The sequence below is a fragment of the Carcharodon carcharias genome, chromosome X (genome assembly GCF_017639515.1).
Source record: "Carcharodon carcharias isolate sCarCar2 chromosome X, sCarCar2.pri, whole genome shotgun sequence".
NCBI classification, from domain to species: domain Eukaryota; kingdom Metazoa; phylum Chordata; class Chondrichthyes; order Lamniformes; family Lamnidae; genus Carcharodon; species Carcharodon carcharias.
Window position 1 is genome coordinate 13,617,492 of NC_054507.1, and position 19,489 is coordinate 13,636,980.

Below are 19,489 nucleotides of genomic sequence, written 5' to 3' on the forward strand. Positions count from 1 at the left end.
CACTCTCTCTCTCTGTTCCCATGCCCTTTAAGACCCTGCACGGCCTCTATGAAGGAACCTCCTGGCACATGAAATTGCAGGCCTCTCCTCCTCGTTCGGGTACGCTCCCTCCGATTATTGGTCATCTTTTCATTTTCTGCTCGCCAAGAAACAGTCTTCAGGTGTCCAAATTTTAAGAGTGCAAACGGTGCCACACAAGTGCCCAGCCAAAAACGGTGACACGTTGCCAAAGCTTTTCAGCTCACAGTCATCAGGACAAACACAAGAATACCAAATTTCAAACCATCACAACAATTTATACTATGGGAGAAAAGGGTACTGATTGGCTGGCGAGTTGACTCTGATTGGCCGAGGCGTATCCATGGAGAAAGCAGCGCGCATCTAAAGGCTCCCCAAGCTCCCGGGTAATTCAGAAAAGGTGCAAGGCTTGAACATATTCCTTTTGTTTGCAGAGAACAGGTCCCTGTGTACGAATGTTGCTTCTAGCCAGTGTAAATGAGCCTCATTACAAGCTTGACTGATTATCTTAAACTGGTTGTTAGTGTAGCTATTAGCACACTCAGGATTGTTCAGCTAGTGAGAAGCAACATACACAGGGCACCGTGCTCGGCAAACAAAAGGAATATGTTCAAGACTTGCGCCTTTTTTGAATTACCCAGGAGCTTGTGGGGTCAATAGTTCCCCATTGCTTTTCTATGGTGCCTCAACCAATCAGAGTCAACTTGCCAACCAATCAGCACCCTTTTCTGCGGCAGTATAAATTGTAACTTGGCATTCTTGTCCAGATGAGTGCAAGATGAAAAGCTTCAGTAACATGTCTCTCTTTGCAGCAATATTCAAGTTCTGTAGAACCAAGCAACTGTAAGTTTCCAACCCCTGACCTCTGGGTGTGAGTACCTGAACACATGCGTCATGCAGCTGGGCTGGGCTAGGAGGATGGGCTGTGTGACAGCCCTGGAAGGTGCAGCAAGAGTTTCAATTGTAAGTTGCAGACTGAATTTGTCACCTGCTGCCCACAGCCATCAATGGTTGGCTTAGAGGGCATATCCTACGGCCTGCATATTCATGACAGACACACTCTGTAGGAAGCTGCTGAGTCACATGATCCTGCCACCATTCCTCGCATCTGCTACCATCTTTGTGACTCACACTCTGGTCCGCTGGATATTGTGGAGAGCTGTTGCACTGCCAAGTGTTTTTGCTGGTTCTTCCCTTGGGTGACCAATGTAGAAGTCTTCCTTTCCGTCATCTTACCCACCTTTGTTGGTAAATCTGAAGCCCTGTATCTCTCTGCAGCCTCTGCCTTCCAACAGCTCAGCTGAGGATGCAGCACACAGGAAAAACCTAGCCAGGAATGACAAAAATACACTCATCGCAAATTCCAGATGGAAAGATCAACATGGAAGATTATTCCCCCAAAGTGTTTTTACCCCGATCACACTTTGTACATTGGCTCTATACTTTGGACCGCCAATCATGTCATTATAAACCTCTGTTGATAAATGCAGTGAAGTGACATCCCAATTCACTGAGTGTTGGCCATTCAGCTATGGAGGGCGCCAGAAGTAAGCTGAATCTTGTCCTCAGTTAAGGTGACCAGAAATGCACACAGAATAGGCACAAAAACCCTGGCTGATTTTCTCCCCCACTATAGAGACACAGAGAGCAATTGCAGAGCCAACCCAGCTGAGACCAGGGATTTGGACGCAATAACTTCTGGTCTGTTAGGGTTAGTACAAAACCGGGCAGTGTGTTGATTCCCTCAGTTACCAATGAAATGGGAGACCGTTATATGACAAGCAGCTCTTGTACTGCTACTCTCATCCTATGGGCTGGATGTTGCTGCTGCGAATTGGGTGGGCCACACTAACCCCCTCTACCCCGGCGTAACTGTAAAATAGGCTGCGATGTCATCGGGTCAGCAATACGATGTTATCGTGCCAGTCTCCAGAAATTACAGAAGGCGAGCGGGTGCGGAAGTCGGCAGCCATTTTGAAATTGCTAATTAGCAAACGATTGAGCTTGCTAACCACCCAATCATCTGCGAGTTTTCGTTGCCCGTGGCATTTTCCAGGTGTCAGACATGGAAAGGTTTGTGAGTGTTTTATGGCAGCACGAAAGCTGGTCCATGGCTGAATGTAGCAGCAGATTCTGTTGGGGAAGGTGGCAGTGTCTGCATTTTTTTTTTACATTTTAAACTAATTTCTTAGCTTTTTTGAGCCTTCGATAAAAAATAAAGACTGATTCTGAGATTGGGGTCCTTTAAACTTGGAGCCGTGACGGACTTCCTGTTCATGACATTGCCCCCCTGCTACATTACTCAATTAGGGATGGCCAATAAACGCTGGACTAGCCAGCATCACCCACACCCCATGAACAAATAAAGAAAAAATCTGAAGAAGGGCCACATGGACTCGAAACGTTAACTCTGTTTCTCTCTCCACAGATGCTGTCAAACCTGCTGAGTATTTCCAGCATCCTCAGTATTTTGCTTAAATCGTGTCCTGGCCTACAGTGCTGATTGGGCATGGAGTCCTCCCTTGCACTGCTAACGGCCTCCTTTCTGCAGGACGGTCAGTAATTGGGCAGCCGAAACTTGATTGGACAAGCTGAGACGGCAGGGGGTGGGAGAAAGCTGACCCCTCGGTTTACGTCTTGGGTAAATGAGTTTGTTGGCCAACCGAACTCTGACTGCACACCCTCCTATGTTCTCCTCAATTGCTGCTTGCAATCAATAACGGATAGAGATTGAGGTAAGAATAAACACTGATGGTTTATCGAGACATAGGGCAGAGCACCAGATCATACGTGCTCACTCAGAAACCTCCAGAACTAGACTTACAGTTCCCAGTTGTCCACGCTGTACAGTGATTTGTCAGTGCTGTCACATGATCAGTACACCTCCATTCTCTTAAAGGGACAGGATACCTCACTTTACCACACCTCAGTTTCCATTCCACCTCCCTCACTCCGCCAAGAAACGTAAAATCCAGCCCTGTGATCCTGCAGTCCTCGCTTAAGAAAATACAAGCAATTTTCCCACTTCCTTCAGCTTCTCCATGGCCTATCGGTTACGCAACAGCCCAATTCCAGGCTGCTTTTGAATTAGCTACTTGAAGACAAGTGACATCGGCCACCGACTAACTTGTGTTCTGATCCTCTTTCCAACTTTCAAGGAAAATACCTCATCGCTGCTTGGCCAAGATAGGGAACTCGGAATGGAGGAAGCGAGAAATGAGAATCCACATAGCAATTGCGCGCTGCGCCAACTGGCGTTGGTCAACTTGGTTCAATTTGTTGAAAAGGGCCCAAAGAGTTGCCCTTACATTCTGATAATTAAAGTAACAGGGTAAGAGTGGCTAGAGACAATGAAGGCAGCATGGTCTACATATCTTGGCCAATATCTGCAAACCCAGGCATCAACTGTGGCTCAGCGGGTAGCACGTCAGCCTCTGCATCAAAACATTCAAGCCCCACTCCAGAGACTTGAGCTCATAATCTAGGCTGACACTCCCAGCCTCATACTGAGGGAGTGCTGCAGTGTTGAATGAGACATCAAACTGAGGCCCTGCCTGCCCTCTCCGGTGGGCATAAATGACCCCATGGCACTATTGGAAGAAGGGCAGAGGAGTTCTTCTCAGTGCTTCATCCAATATTTACCCCTTAACCTTCATCAGTGAAGCATATTATCTCATGGCTGTTTGTGGGATCTTGCTGTGCAGCCCACACCTGCCATGTTTCCTACAACAGTGACAACACTTCTTTGCTTGTAAAGGATTTTGGGACCTCCTGACGTTATGGAAGGCGCTATACAAATGCAAGCCTTCATTGCTGCCAGCCAAGGCACAGCAAGGGCCTCAACAAAGCAACTTAGCTGTGACATCAGGTGGGCATCATCTTCCCTGCGCCACTGTGAGTTTTCTATTTTCCCCCGCACTAGCCATCCCCATGACCTCTCCGAATGAGGTGATCAATGTAGAACCAGCTGGAGCTAAAGGAGGAGGTGGGATGTGGGTTACCCTGTACATTGGATTGAGTTGGTACCGCACTCACTCATACTCAGGCAGCAACAGGAGACTTCCAATACAACTGTCCAGCCTGCTTTTGAAACTACCATCCCTCAGAATGAAGGAGCAGTGGCACTATGCTACCATTCCACCCATAGTAATAGGGTAGACATGGCAAAAAGGTTCCCATTTCTGGGAGAGACCAAAACGAGCGATCATAAATATAAACTAGTCACCAATAATTCCATTGGGGAATTCAGGAGAAACCTCTTTCCCCAGAGAGCAGTGAGAGTATGGAACTTGCGACCACAGGGAGTAGTTGAGGTGAACAACATAGATGCATTTAAGGGGAGGCACATAAAGGAAAGAGGAGGTCTTGTGACGCAGTGGGTAGAGTCCCTACCTCTGCTCCAGAAGCTCCAGGTTTGAGCCCCAACCCAGGACCTAATGGCCAAGGAAGGTCATTAAGTTCATCATGTGGCCAAGCAGGTTGATTATCAACTTGCAAATCCTTCCAACACACATCAGTGGCAGGTGATAAGAGTGGGAGAGATTCCTGGTCAACCATGTGATATAAAGAGATTGGAGCCTCTATCATCACTATCCATAGCTCCAGACTACAACATGCATGTCAAAGTGTGTGTCGCCACAGCAACTCAGATTCACACATCAATGCCACATAAAGGAGAAAGGAATGGGCAGATATGTTCAGAGGATGGCATAAAGTAGCTTGTGTGGGGCACAAGCACCGAGCAGAGGCCAGTTGGGCTCAGTGGCCTGTTCCTGTGCTGCAGATTCTGTGTGACTTTATGTAAGGTAGTCAGGGGTTGAATTCCAGCTCGCCAGTTGAATGATTTAAATCTAAATCCCCAGCTCCTAAATACTGGGCAGTAGAACGCCAAGTTACACGCTCCCAAGGGTTTCGCTGCTGTACAGATTTCACAAAATATTATTTCTGGAATTAAAATAAAAATGGAAATGCTGCAAAAAAGAAATAACTGCAAACACAGCAAAATTGCGGAGTTTTACAATCGAACGCACTTGAATGGTACAATCTGTATTGTATTACTGTGTCAAATAGATGATAAAGTGGGAGGCCTTTTCAGCCAGGAATGGGAGAATTAAATAGGAAATACACTATTAGGGCTGCAAAATAAGAAAATATGAGCTGTGGATCTTGGCCAGACAGGAAGAGGCAGCAATAAGAGAACATTTGAGTTTCTCCCACATCCATACAGTGACTGCTGCCAAGGGTAGAGAGAGAGACAGGAAACTGAAGGAACGGATTTAGTCCGGGGGACTGGCTATGACAATGAGGGGTGGGCTGTTGAAACTTAATTCCTATTTCTTTTCCCTTGGCTGTGTGAGTGTGTGTGCCTGTGTTTTTTCTCTCTGTTAAGGTTGAGTCCATTTGAAGAACAAAGCTGGACTATTGGCATTGCAGCCTTGATGTAGAATTGATTTGGATTTAGTCTACTGCATGCTAAAGGAAAGCGGCAAGCTGTCAGAGGTATGTCTGTGATGATATAGCACTCAACACCAATTGATGGAATAAGCTGTCTGTCACTAATCTGTATATTGGTGTGTGGAATCCTAGGACTGTGTGTAACTATGAAGCATAGTCAAATGTTGATAGCATTGTCTGATTTTGAGATAAATGAGGTGCTTTGTGGCGTTATAGAGACATGTTTCACAATCGGATGTCTAATTTAAGTCCTCAAAATGTACTCTGGGCAAAAGTGGTATTTACCAGGAACTCGCAGAGTAGATGATTCACTCCATCAGAACTAACACAAGGGAGGTTGCCAATTGAGCTGGGTTTATTTACTATAAAGACAGGTTGGGAAGGTTTGCTTGCGCTCTGAGCGGACAGGAAGAAAGCAGGGAGGGCAGTGTGAGAGGGGACGTGTTGGGGGGCTGAGTTTTGCGGCACACTGGGTGCAGCGGAATCGTTACCTGGTTCCATTAATTCCGGACAGCGTCACGGAGATTTTCCTCTCTTTCCACACCGCACTCCCCTCCCATCTACCCCCCCCACCACCCCACCCCTTCCCATTGCGCTTCCCCCTTCCCCACTCCCAAGGCTGACGGGTTGTGTAGTAGTTTGCACCGCACCCCCCCCCATGCCGGGGGGCAAAGCCGCTCCCCCAGTGAAGCTCTTCCTCAAACGGACGAGCATATCTGCCAAACCTGAAGGAGCCGCTCTCATGGCAGCACAGGTTCAGGTGCGCTCCACCCATAGCTTCGCAGAGCATGTTTTAATTCGAAAAGAAAATGGCGGGGCAAATTGTGGGCAGCGGCTCCAGACACTCTGACATGCGCTGCCCTCCAGCAAAACTCATCATCAGTCAGGCTTAGCCGAATGAGTGCCTGACCCGCCTCTCCTCCCATCAAAAGAGCCAACATCCCAAGTTGGACTGAGGAGAAAAGCTTGCGGGTATCGACCATATAAGATTGATAAAAGGGGGGCTCTAGATTTGGTTGTTACTATTAAGCCTTTTTGTTATAAGTAGACCTCACTCTGGCAAGATTCTGCCTCTCCCCCCGCCAATAATCTGGTGCTATGTGGCATGCCCTGGCCTAGATGCCAGCTTCTCAGACCTCTGGCAGCAATTGCCCACAGCACACTGCACCCCCACTACCCGTCTCCAGCCACAAGATCACCAAACGGGATCATTATGGGTGATCAATCAGCTTTCGGATTTTTCTTCCTCCTTTCTAAGCAAGCCCCTTGTCTCTGCTGTGCAGATCCAGGTGGGGACTGAAGTGAGGAACTGAAGCAACGTGCCCCTGGGCACATCACAGTGAATCATTTGCCAGCCAGACCCACAAAACCAATTCAATATTTCCAAAGGCTTGGGGGACTTACAGAACCCACTGGTGTGCTCATCGGGAGCTGTGCTATTTTTTTTTCTCAGCAGCTAAAGCATTAAACAACTGTTTAATCCTCCGCTGCTCTTTAATACACTTTCTTCCCTCCAAATTTTTTTGCCTGCTTTCCTGAGGTCAGTGACTCTCAGATGGGTTCCAAGTCCATGGGAGTCAGCAGTCCTTCCCGTATCTTGTCCCAACGCTTACTCTCCACCTGTGGGCTGGTATGAGGCTGGAAATTCTTCAAACCATTCCACTTATTGCACGCTTGTGTGTTAATGTAGAGAAAATTCTTCCAACTTTTGTCCCTGTTTCCAAGATTGCTTCCTGTCTGAAGTTGGCATTCCACATAATAGCAGGGATTCTGTCCCCCAATCTAGACCCATGCCAGTGTTTATGCTCCACACGAGTTTTGTCCCACCCTATTTCATCTCACCCTCTCACCGTTTCCTTCTATTCCTTTTTCCCTCATGTGTTTATCCAGCTTCCCCTTAAATACATCTCTATCCTATTCACCTCAACCACTCCCTGTGGTAGCAGGTTCCACATTCTCACCACTCTCTGGGTAAAGAAATTTCTCCTGAATTCCTCATTGTCTTATATTGATGGCCCCTAGTTTTGGAATCCCCCACAACTTCTCCATGTCTACTCTATCAAATCTCTTCATATGGTATCATAGAAGGCCAGTACCACGTGCTGCAGGTCTATAATCCCAGATAGAGCTAGCTGAGGCTCCCAGGGAAACAGTGCCAGTGGCAGCTCCAGACCTATGCCGTCTACTGCAGACACTCTCGACAACACATCCACGAAAACAAAAATGGCCACAGATGCCTTATTCCAATCTCTCGGGGATACATCCAGTTCAGCATCAGGACCAACAGTATCTGAAGGGTGGGTCAGCGTAGAATATCACTCTATGCATTTGAAAGGGACTTTACTCCAGCGATGTCCAGCAGGCAGGAGGTCCTCAGTGTAGAATAATACACGTCGATGCTCACATTTGCTAATCGAATGTGCCCCATTGTTTGAAGAGAAAGGTTGGAAGACTGGTGGTTTGCAGATTTTGGAGGCTCACTACTAACATGGCTAATGGTGCCATCCACACACAGCAACAAGTATAACAAGTATAGCAAAATAATTCTCACTGAAGTACACGGCTGGGATCTTAAATTAGCATTTCAGATGTATGACCTGATCAAGGTGCAATTGGAAAGGGGGGGGTCTCCTTATTTAAGGAAGGATGTAAATGCGTTAGAAGCAGTTCAAAGAAGGTTTACTGGATTAATACCAAAACTGGGTGCACTGTCTAATGAGGAAAGGTTGGACAGACTAGGCTTGTATCCACTGGAGTTTAGAAGAATAAGAGGTGATTTGATTGAAACCTTTAAGATCCTGAGGGGTCTTGACAGCGTGGATGTGGAGAGGGTGTTTCCTCTTGTGGGAGAATTTAGAACTAGGGGGTCACTGTTTAAAAATAAGGGGTCACCCATTTCAGACAGAGAAGAGGAGAAATATTTTCTCTCAGAGGGTAGTGAGTCTTTGGAACTCTCTTCCTCAAAAGGCGGTGGAAGCAGAGTCTTTGAATATTTTTAAGGCAGAGGTGGATAGATTCTTTATTAACAAGGGGGTGAAAGGTTATTGGGGGTCGGTGGGAATGTGGGGTTGAGGTCACAATCAGATCAGCTATGATCTTATTGAATGGTGCAGCAGGCTTGAGGGGCCGAGCAGCCTACTCCTGCTCCTAGTTCGTATGTTCGTATGTATGTAATGAACAGTAATGTTCAAGACTGTAAGACTTCCACAAGGTCACCACAATTGTTGTTGCGTTTGGTCTTCAAAGGGGACTCAGCATGGAAAATGGTAGGCTTATTAGGACAGGGCTGCTGTTCCTTGCAGGTGCACAAGGAGCAATCCTCTATTCCCTGTGGTGCCCGCCAGGTGTGAAAGGCCCCTATCATGCCAGCGGATACCGTGCGCTCCCTCCCCAGGGCGCCGGGCAAGGACAAGGCTGTGTAAGAGGGGCAGGCAACCCGAGTGCTCCTTCCCTTGGGCCATGCCCATTCTGAATGTAGACATGGCCACCTTGGCCAGGCCTAGGAGCAGAGCAACAAGAAGGCCCTCTCACTCGCTTGCGACCCCTCTCCACTTGGAGTGGCCAACCATCAGGAATGTGGGGCTGAGGTTCACCTTAACTTGAATGTCAGACCTTGGTGGGTCCCTTCAAGTGTGACATCTTGCAGACAGGTCTAACAGAGCAGCCCTGAGCATAACAAGCACTTACATATCAAATGCCCCTCTGTCCTGTAAATTGCGGAGAACTTCAGTGGTCTCTGAGGAGAGCGTTGATGAAATACAGCACAGGTCGGAGAGCTGACACTATAGTAGCATAGCCCCACCTCCCACTCGCTCTCCCTCTGAGCAAGGCTCCGGATTGCAGGAATGCCAAACATCTCGATGTTCCCTCATTCCTCTGACCAGAGGTTCGAGGGCACGGGCATCAAAGTTAGATTTGCTTTAGAATTCTCCGTAAACACTCCAAAGTCTCTATCACAAGAGCTAAATTCTGTTAGCATGCACTGTTTATCAGACTGAAGTAGTTAGTCCCCAAAGAGGGCATTCAAAATTAGTGGACAGATGAACAGGTGCAAAAAGTAGTCAAATAGGCGAATGGAATGTTGTCTTTATCTCAAGGGAACTGCGATACAAAGGGGAGGAAGTTATGCTACAGTTATATAAAACTCTGGTTAAACCACATCTGGAGTATTGCATGCAGTTCTGGCACTGCACCTCAGGAAGGATATACTGGTGTTGGAGAGGTTGCGGCTCAGATTTACTGGAATGATACTGGGACTTATGGGTTAACTTGTGAGGACATGTTGCACAGACTCAGCTTAGAGGTTAAAAAGTAAGGGATAATCTAATTGAGGCGTTGAAGGTGATGGAAGAAGTTGGTAGGGTCAATAGCGAGAAACTATTTCCCCTGGTTGGGGGGTTCGGGGGTTGGGGAAGTCCAGAACCTTAAAATTTTGAGCTGGGCCATTCAAGGGGTGATGTCGGGAAATGCTTCTTCACACAAAGGGGAGTGGAAATCTGGAACTCTCTCCCCCCACAAAAAGCTGTTGAGGCTGAGGCTCAACTGAAGGTTTCAAAAATGCTGAAAAACCCTCTAGCCCCTTTCATCACCCCCCACCCCACCCTTTTGCCAAAACAATGGAAAATGATGAATACAACGTTACTTTGCAGGACTGGGTGTGAGTCCCCCACATTCAAGAGAGGAACTGAGAGAAAAAGAGAAAACTGTAACAAACATAAGTGAAAAAAGGCTTTAGCAAACAATCCCCACCCCCGCCCCTTGCCCAAGCAGCTGATTGGAATGGATAAACAACTTACACAATGTACATTCATCATAATCGGCCATGGCTCCTCTACGCTCAGTAATTGCAATATAACAGCTGTCTGTAGTGCAGCCCTGTCCTGTCCTTCCTATTCTTCAACTCATTCGTCAAAATAACTGAGCCTTCAGTAGGTTAAAAACTCCATCTTGTCACTCACTATTGTAGTGAAAGGAATATCTTACTATCAAACTTCTTTTTTTAAGATAGAATCCCACACCCACAACACCCCCCCCCCCCCCCCCACCACCGCCCCCCCCCCCCCCCACAATGTCATCCAAAACCCTCATTAGTGCACTTGTGCTGGCCTGTGATCTGGTAAAGCGAGGCCCTGTCTTCCCTCTCAGGCAGACATGAAAGATCTCTGGGTTACCACTTTGGAGAGGAGCAGGGCAGTTCTCCCCAGTGTCCTGGCCAATTTCCCAGCCAACACCACAAAAACAGCTTTAATTGGCCACTTAGCCCATGGCCGTTTGTGGGATCTTGCTGTGCACAAATTGGCTGCCGCATTTCCTACCTCACGACAGTGACTACGCTTCAGACGCATCTCGTTGGCTTTACAGTTCTTTGGGAAATAGTTTGGAGATTCTGATAAAATTTACTTCATTGAAGTGCCGATGGACTGGAATCCCATGCTGGGTGTACCCTCGCCGAGCACCCATTGCCTGTCAGGATAGGCTCCGACTTCCCCCGACCATGCATTGGATAAAGTGGTTCTGGAAAAGTGCGTGAGTGAGCGAAGTACTTAATCATATGCACACATGGACATTGGGTGAAGGTTTCCTCCGGTTGCTATGGCAACATCATAACAATAGCAGGAAGCTTCCCTCTGGCCATTTCAAGTGAATCTGTAGTGACATTTAAGAATGCTTTTCTGACATTTTTCAATTGTACATCTAGAGGAACGTTTGAGGACTCTGGGTCTATACTCGATGGAGTTTAGAAGGATGAGGGGGGATCTGATTGAAACTTGCAGAATACTGAAAGGCCTGGATAGAGTGGACGTGGGGAAGATGTTTCCATTAGTAGGAGAGACCAGGACCTGAGGGCACAGCCTCAGAGTAAAGGGAAGACCTTTTAGAACAGAGATGAGGAGAAACTTCTTTAGCCAGAGAGTGGTGAATCTATGGAATTCATTGCCACAGAAGGCTGTGGAGGCCAGGTCATTGAGTGTATTTAAGACCGAGATAGATAGGTTCTTGATTGGTAAGGGGATCAAAGTTTACGGGGAGAAGGTGGGAGAATGGGGTTGAGAAACTTATCAGCCATGATTGAATGGCAGAGCAGACTCGATGGGCCGATTGGCCTAATTTCTGCTCCTTTGTCTTATGGTCTAATTTGGTCTGGTAATGCTCCTGTTAAGCATTTTGTTAAAGGCACTACATAAATGTAAAATGTTGCTCCCTTTGTAGCAGTGGTGGTTGGGGGAAGTCTCCTTCTTAAATTGATAAAGTGCCTAAAGTGCTTAGAGCTCTTCTTCCATTAATGGTGCTCACACTCCATTGACAAATGGTAGACTGGCTGGGATTTTCCATTTCAGTGCCCTTGGTGGGGGAGCACATATTGGAGAATTCCACATGCACCCCCAGCCCATGGCCTTTGGACTGGTCTGACAGTGTGGAATATTCCGATATTTGTCTCCAACCCATTCCAGAAAATTTGCAGGGGGAAATCCCAGCCACTGAGAATCAATGTTTTATCTGATTGTGCTTCTGTAAAGCACCTAGTTTTACTATGGTGAGTTCCTGCAGTGCATCTTGTAGATAGTACACACTTCTGCTACTGTGCATGGGTGGTGGAGGGAGTGAATATTTGTGGATGTGGTGCCAATCAAGTGGGCTGCTTTGTCCTGGATGGTGTCACACAGGGACTCCGAGTTGCTGTGGTACTTTTACATGCATGTTGTAGTCCGGAGCTAGGGATAGTGATGGTAGAGTCTCCAATTTTCTTTCCATAACATGGCCGACAAGGAATTCTCCCACTCTTACCGCCTGCCATTGGCGTGTGCTGTCAGGATTTGCAGGTTGATACTCAGCCTGTTTGACAGTCAAGTCCTGGAATGGGATTCATACCCAGGGCTCCTGGCTCAGAGGCAAGGGACACTACCCATTGCACTACAAGACTTCCATTATATTCAAGATGCCACATAAATGCAAGATGTTGTTGGTACATGAAAGCAAGAAATCCATGAGGCAGAGTCCCTCTAATCTGTTCCACCATTCAATTAAACCATTGTTGATCTGTATCTTAGCTCCATCTATCTGCCTTGGTTTGGTAACCTGTAATATCCTTAGCCTACAAAAATCTATCCATCTCAGTTTTGAGATTATCAATGATCGCCAGTGCTTTGGGAGAGGGAGTTCCAGATTTCCACTACCCTTCATGTGAAGAATTTCAGGGCTTTATAAGTTTGTGTGAATACTGCTCTCATCTCCCTAATTTTACTGAGGCCACACGGTATAACTCGCCTGTTGGGGGTAGACTCGGAAAGATTTAGACCGCTAAATCTACTCAAACCTTTCTGTTGAAAGCACTAGGTGCCACCAGTTATTTTCTTCTTGAAGCTGCTCATCTACAAAGAATCCCCTTTGGCCCCTGCAATGTTCCCATGCTTGCAACCAAGCCAACAGCAGCACTGCTTCTGATCCAACAGAACTGGCTAGTGCTGGGTCTGATCAAATGTTGGGTTCAGAGTGCTTCTCACCAGCAATCAGAGTTACCCAGCTCAAGTAACATTCGTGCCACACAAGTGTCAGGTAATGACCATCTCTAACAAGAGAGAATCTAACCATCACCCCATGACATTCAGTGGCATTACCATCACTGAATCCCCTGCTATTAACTCCCTGGGGGTTACCATTGACCAGAAACTGAACTGGACTAGACATATAAATACTGTGGCTACAAGAGTAGGTCAGACACTGGGAATTCTGCAGCGAGTAACTCACCTCCTGACTCCCCAAAGCCTGTCCACCATCTACAAGACACAAGTCAGGAGTGTGATGGAATATTCCCCACTTGCCTGGATGAGTGCAGCTCCCACAACACTCAAGAAGCTCAAAACCATCCAGGACAAAGCAGCCCACTTGATTGGCACCACATCCACAAACATTCACTCCCTCCACCACCATCACACAGTAGCAGCAGTCTGTACCATCTACAAGATGCACTACAGGAATTCACCAAGGCTCCTTTGACAGGACCTTCCAAACCCACGACCTATACCACCTAGAAGGACAAGGGCAGCAGACACATGGGAACACCACCACCTTGAAGTTCCTCTCCAAGTCACTCACCATCCTGACTTGGAAATATATCACCATTCCTTCACTGTCGCTGGGTCAAAATCCTGGAACTCTCTCCCTAACAGCACTGTGGGTGTACCTACACCACATGTACTGCAGCGGTTCAAGAAGGCAGCTCACCACCACCTTCTCAAGGGCAACTAGGGATGGGCAATAAATGCTGGCCCAGCCAGCGACACCCACATCCCATGAGGGAATAAATTTTTAAAAACAGAGAGAACAAGGATGAGCATCATTACTGTCCAAGCTGGGAGCTCACAACCCTCTAGGTTCCTCAAATCAACAACAGCATCAATCATTTTTATTTATATAGCACCTTTAACATAGCAAAAGCATAGCAAGGTGTTTTACAGGAGTGTCAATCAAACAAAATTCAGCATCAAGCCACATAAAGTGATATTAGAGACCGATGATCAAAAGCTTGGTCAAAGAGATAGACTTTAAGGAGCATCTTAAAGGAGAGACAGTGAGGTGGAGAGGTTTAGGGAGGGAATTCCAGAGCTTAGAGTAGTGCTTCCCAAACTATTTTCCAATCTGACCCCATTTTAACACTTGAAAATTAACATGAACCCCAGACATCAACAAAAACGAAACTGGAATAAAGCAGCAGGGTAACATTCAGTATGTAATTATTAAAATTCCTGTATTATAGATCAACACAAAATAATGCATCATATAAATATGAAAATCTGAGTTTTTAAGGTTCTTTGAAAAAATATTATTATTTTATGTACTCATCTAGGTTTCAGCTAAGCTCTCCAGGTTCCCTGGTGACAGAAAACTCAATGAAACCCATCTCCCCGCACCCCCACACACATTACAATCAGCTCCACTCTCCCACCATACACACACACACACCAGGCCGTCTTCCCAAACCCTTCCCCCACCCCATACAAGCCCTCTTCCTTCTCCATCTTGCCCCCACTCATACGCTCAGCAGCTCCTCTCCCCTTCTCTCGTTTTGACAATGCTGCTGATGCCTGTGAATTAGAGTCACTACCCTGGGGTGAGGAGGAGCCCATACTCAGGCAGACAGGAGCAGAAACACAGTAAAGTTTGAAGTCACCACTCACCTTCCCAGCTCAGCCGCACAACCTCCCGGTTTCTCCCGCACTCAGTCAGTCACTTGCCGGCCTCTGCCTCTGGCAATTTTGCAGATAAGCATCTCAGGCCCACATGGCATTCACCACTAAAAGTGGCTTCCAAGGTTAATGGACACTTTGGGCTCACTGTCCGCCCCTTTGCTATTTGGCAGCTTTGATCCAGTGGGTCCAGGGCTGTCCCATCAGAGTCTACGATCTGGGCAGTCTCCTCTCCACAGCTGCCATTGCTGTCTTGGAGGAAGGGAGCTCATGACCCCAAATATTACCTCTGCAACCCCATTGGGTAGCAGAGGGGCGGTCGTGACCCAGAGTTTGGAAACCCCTAGCTTAGAGACTCGGCAGCTGAAGACATATTGCCAACAGCGGAGTGAAGAAAGTCGAGAATGTACCAGAGGCCGAAATAGCAGGAATGCAGACATCTCCGTAAGGGTCAATCCATCAAAGAGGGAGGAGGTCCGATCATCATGGGCTGGAGTCCAATTCAAGTCACAAGGTTAGAGCCGCACTGCCTGGTCTCCAAAATTCCTCCTTCTTCAGGTACCGTGTCTTAGAAGGGCATTTGGGACCTTGGACTTCCATTGGATTGGTCCATGATTATTCTTGGCAAAGTACTGCAGTAGTTTGCTGTTGCCTTCTGCAGTATGGCTGACCAGGAAACTCTCCCACTCTTACCACCTGCCATCAGGTGTATTGGAAGGATTTACAGGCTGATAATCAACCTGTTTGGCCACACTGTAAACACACCTTCCATGGCCATCAAGTCCTGAAGTGGGACTTGAACCTGGAGTTTCTAGCCAAGAGGTAGGGGCACTACCACTGCACCACAAGACCTCCTCACTCCAAAATTAGAGATTCTAATTGTCAAGAACACTGAGGCTAAAAGATAGCAACTAAAATAGCTGATGTTCTGCTCCAGAGAAGGGATCCCTCAAACTCATTGCAAGAAAGCAAAGGAAGTGCACATTATAATGACAACTAGCTGTGCTTCTGGAGAGGGATATTATGGGGGGCAGGGCAAGTGGGGTTACGAGTAACTTAAGAAATAAGATCAGGCTTGGTGGACTCAAGGGCCATCTCCTGCTGCTATAATTTCTTACGTTCTTATGAAATTGATCGATTCACTATGGCTTTGCATGAATGGATTTGCAGCGTGTTATAACTACTGTGGTACTGATTGTATCGGGGGCAAGGATAGCTTGGCTCAGGGCATTGGGCTGAATCTTATGGGTTGGCCACTGTTTTTCACTTTCTATGGTTCTTGGAGATCGTGTGCAGAGGGCAGCAAACAGGGTGCATCGCTAACAGGGCATAAAACGGGAAACTTGGTGACCAGAGGGGAGGCGATGTTGCTTTCTGCCTGCAAGGCTGTAGCGATTTGTGTCAGCTTGATCAAGTATTTATTCAGCATTTTAGTGCTTAGCGCAAGTTGCTGTCTTTTGAAAGAAAGACTTTGACGAAAGAAAAGTCAATATAAATAATATGGACCAAGATACGGCAGAGCAAGTTGTGAGTGTGGACTGCAGTCTGTGGGAGTCTGTGGGCAGCTCTGTGCAAACTTGTCTGCAGTCGATTTCTCTTCCTCAAATCGCTCCTGCTCGGAACCATTGAGCCTGCAGTGGGAGTTGGAGACGCCCCAGCAAGTTACAGAGGGCGACCAGGTCTGGACAGTTTGCCCCAGATCTTGGTCACACCTTGCAGAGTGGTGCAGGATCAGAATGGGGTTGGCGTGATTGATTGCGTACATAGTAAAGGACACCCAGGTCTGATAAGTAATAAGGACCTGCAGAAACCGTTCGGGTCCAGTGGGGACAATTATGAGGTTCATTTAGAATTGGACAATCATGACAATTCACTTCTTAGCTTTTCAATCTCTCGCAAATATGGCTGCTAGAGCCTCCCTGAAGCAGTTGGCAATGGCTTCCATGCCAACTTATATTGGTTTTTTGCTATTTTATTGTTAAACTCCAAAGGTAGTCTGGAAAACTACCTTTTAACATGAGGAGTGCAGAGAACTACAAAGGATTTACAGCAGAGAAACAGACCATTTGGCCCAAACAAAAACAGAAATACCTGGAAAAACTCAGCAGGTCTGACAGCATCTGCGGAGAGGAACACAGTTAATGTTTCGAGTCCGTATGACTCTCCATCAGAACGAAGGAAATAGAAAAATGAGGTGAAATATAAGCTGGTAGAGGGGGGGTGCGACAGGTAGAGCTGGATAGGGAGCCAGTGATAGGTGGAGGCAAAGAAGAGATTCCCAAAGATGTCATAGACAAAAGGACAAAGGGGTGTTGATGGTGGTGATATTATCTAAGGAATGTGCTAACGGGGACATTAAGGATGGCAAGCAGGACAAGCTAGTGGCAGATGGCCCTGGTGGGGGTGGGGTGGGGGGAAGGATCGAAATGGACTAAAAGGTGGAGATAAAACAATGGATCGAAATAAATTAAAAAATAGGTGGGAAAAGAAAAAGATTTTTTTTTGAAATTATAAATTATTGGAAAAAGAGGGATCGGAAAGGGGGTGGGGATAGAGGAGAGAGTTCATGATCTAAAATTGTTGAACTCAATATTCAGTCCGGAAGGCTGTAAAGTGCCTAGTTGGAAGATGAGTTGCTGTTCCTCCAGCTTGTGTTGAGCTTCACTGGAACAATGCAGCAAGCCAAGGACAGACATGTGGGCATGAGAGCAGGGTGGTGTGTTGAAATGGCAAGCGACAGGGAGGTCTGGGTCATGCTTGCGGAGAGGCCAAAGGTGTTCCCCAAAGTGGTCACCCAGTCTGCAAATGGGAACATTTGGCCCAACAGGTTCATGCCAATGTCAATGCTCCCCATGAGCCTCCTCCCAACATATCAGTGTAACATTGAACCCATTTCTTCCTCATCTTCTTGTGCTAGATTCCATGAAATCCATCTATATTATTCACCCACAACAATGTGGTAGAGTGTTCCACATTCTCACCGCTAGTAAATCTCCCTTCAACATTCCCCGCTCTAATGATTGCACAGGAGAGGAATCTTCACTAGGTGAAGGGCCATCCTGTACTCGGCTGAATAATAACACAAGCTGAACTGATAACAGAACAATTGGATTTCCTCATAGATTCAACTAGGAGTAAGTAGCGTGACTACATGGTCTCATGACAAAAGGCCATTAACAATCTCTCAGCAGCAATCTACAACTATTATGGAGTAAGGGAAAAACACTCAATGTTTTCAATGCTCTTTAGATGAAGTGATAAAAATTAATGAGCTTCGGAACAAAGACCTGCAGCTTCGAACTCTTAGGTGCGTGAATGAAGGAGTATTTAACAAATACTGATTCACACTGAGGGCCGACACACTCCTCCAGGGATACTGACTCACACTGAGGGCCGTCTCCCTCACTCACAGATACTGAATCACACTGAGGGCCGTCTCCCTCCTCCAGAGATACTGACTCACACTGAGGGCTGTCTCCCTCCCCCACAGATACTGACTCACACTGAGGGCCGAAACACTCCTCCAGAGATACTGACTCACACTGAGGGCCGTCTCCCTCCCCCACAGATACTGACTCACACTGAGGGCCGTCACCCTCCTCCAGAGATACTGACTCACACTGAGGGCCGTCTCCCTCCCCCACAGATACTGACTCACACTGAGGGCCGTCTCCCTCCCCCACAGATACTGACTCACACTGAGGGCCGTCTCCCTACCCGACAGATACTGAATCACACTGAGGGCCGTCTCCCTCCTCCAGAGATACTGACTCACACTGAGGGCTGTCTCCCTCCCCCACAGATACTGACTCACACTGAGGGCCGAAACACTCCTCCAGAGATACTGACTCACACTGAGGGCCGTCTCCCTCCCCCACAGATACTGACTCACACTGAGGGCCGTCACCCTCCTCCAGAGATACTGACTCACACTGAGGGCCGTCTCCCTCCCCCACAGATACTGACTCACACTGAGGGCCGTCTCCCTCCCCCACAGATACTGACTCACACTGAGGGCCGTCTCCCTACCCGACAGATACTGACTCACACTGAGGGCCGTCTCCCTCCCCCACAGATATGACTCACACTGAGGGCCATCTCCCTCCCCCACAGATACTGACTCACACTGAGGGCCGTGACCCTCCCACACAGATACTGACTCACACTGAAGGCTGTCTCCCTCCCACACAGATACAGACTCACACTGAGGGCCGTCTCCCTCCTCCACAGATACTGAATCACACTGAGGGCCGTCTCCCTCCACAAAATATACTGACTCACACTGAGGGCCGTCTCCCTCCCCCACAGATACTGACTCACACTGAGGGCCGTCTCCCTCCCCCACAGATAATGACTCACACTGAGGGCCGTCTCTGTCCTACACAGATACTGACTCACACTGAGGGCCATGTCCATCCCCCACAGATACTGACTCACACTGAGGGCTGTCTCCCTCCCCCACAGATACTGACTCACACTGAGGGCCGTCTCCCTCCCACACAAATACTGACTCACACTGAGGGCCGTCTCCCTCCCCAACAGATACTGACACACACTGAGGGCCGTCTCCCTCCCCCACAGATACTGACTGACACTGAGGGCCGTCTCCCTCCCCCACAGATGTTGACTCACGCTGAGGGCCGTATCCCTCCCCAACAGATACTGACTCACCCTGAGGGGCGTCTCCCTCCCTCACAGATACTGACTCACACTGAGGGCCGACTCCCTCCCCAACAGATACTGACTCACACTGAGGGCTGACTCCCTCCCCAACAGATACTGACTCACCCTGAGGGGCGTCTCCCTCCCTCACAGATACTGACTCACACTGA

The 19,489-nt window shown here is 47.7% G+C and overlaps 1 protein-coding gene across 4 annotated transcripts in view; it reads left to right on the forward strand.

The window, feature by feature from the left end:
• The first annotated feature begins 5,377 nt into the window (after nt 1–5,377).
• LOC121273303 (activin receptor type-1-like) overlaps nt 5,378–19,489 on the forward strand; it is a 184,148-nt gene continuing 170,036 nt past the window's right edge. For all 4 annotated transcript variants that reach the window (XM_041180401.1, XM_041180406.1, XM_041180404.1 and 1 more), the window contains exon 1: nt 5,378–5,517. In XM_041180401.1, the coding sequence (XP_041036335.1) occupies nt 5,488–5,517 (30 nt within the window). In that variant the 5' untranslated portion in view covers nt 5,378–5,487. The remainder of the gene's footprint in view (nt 5,518–19,489) is intronic.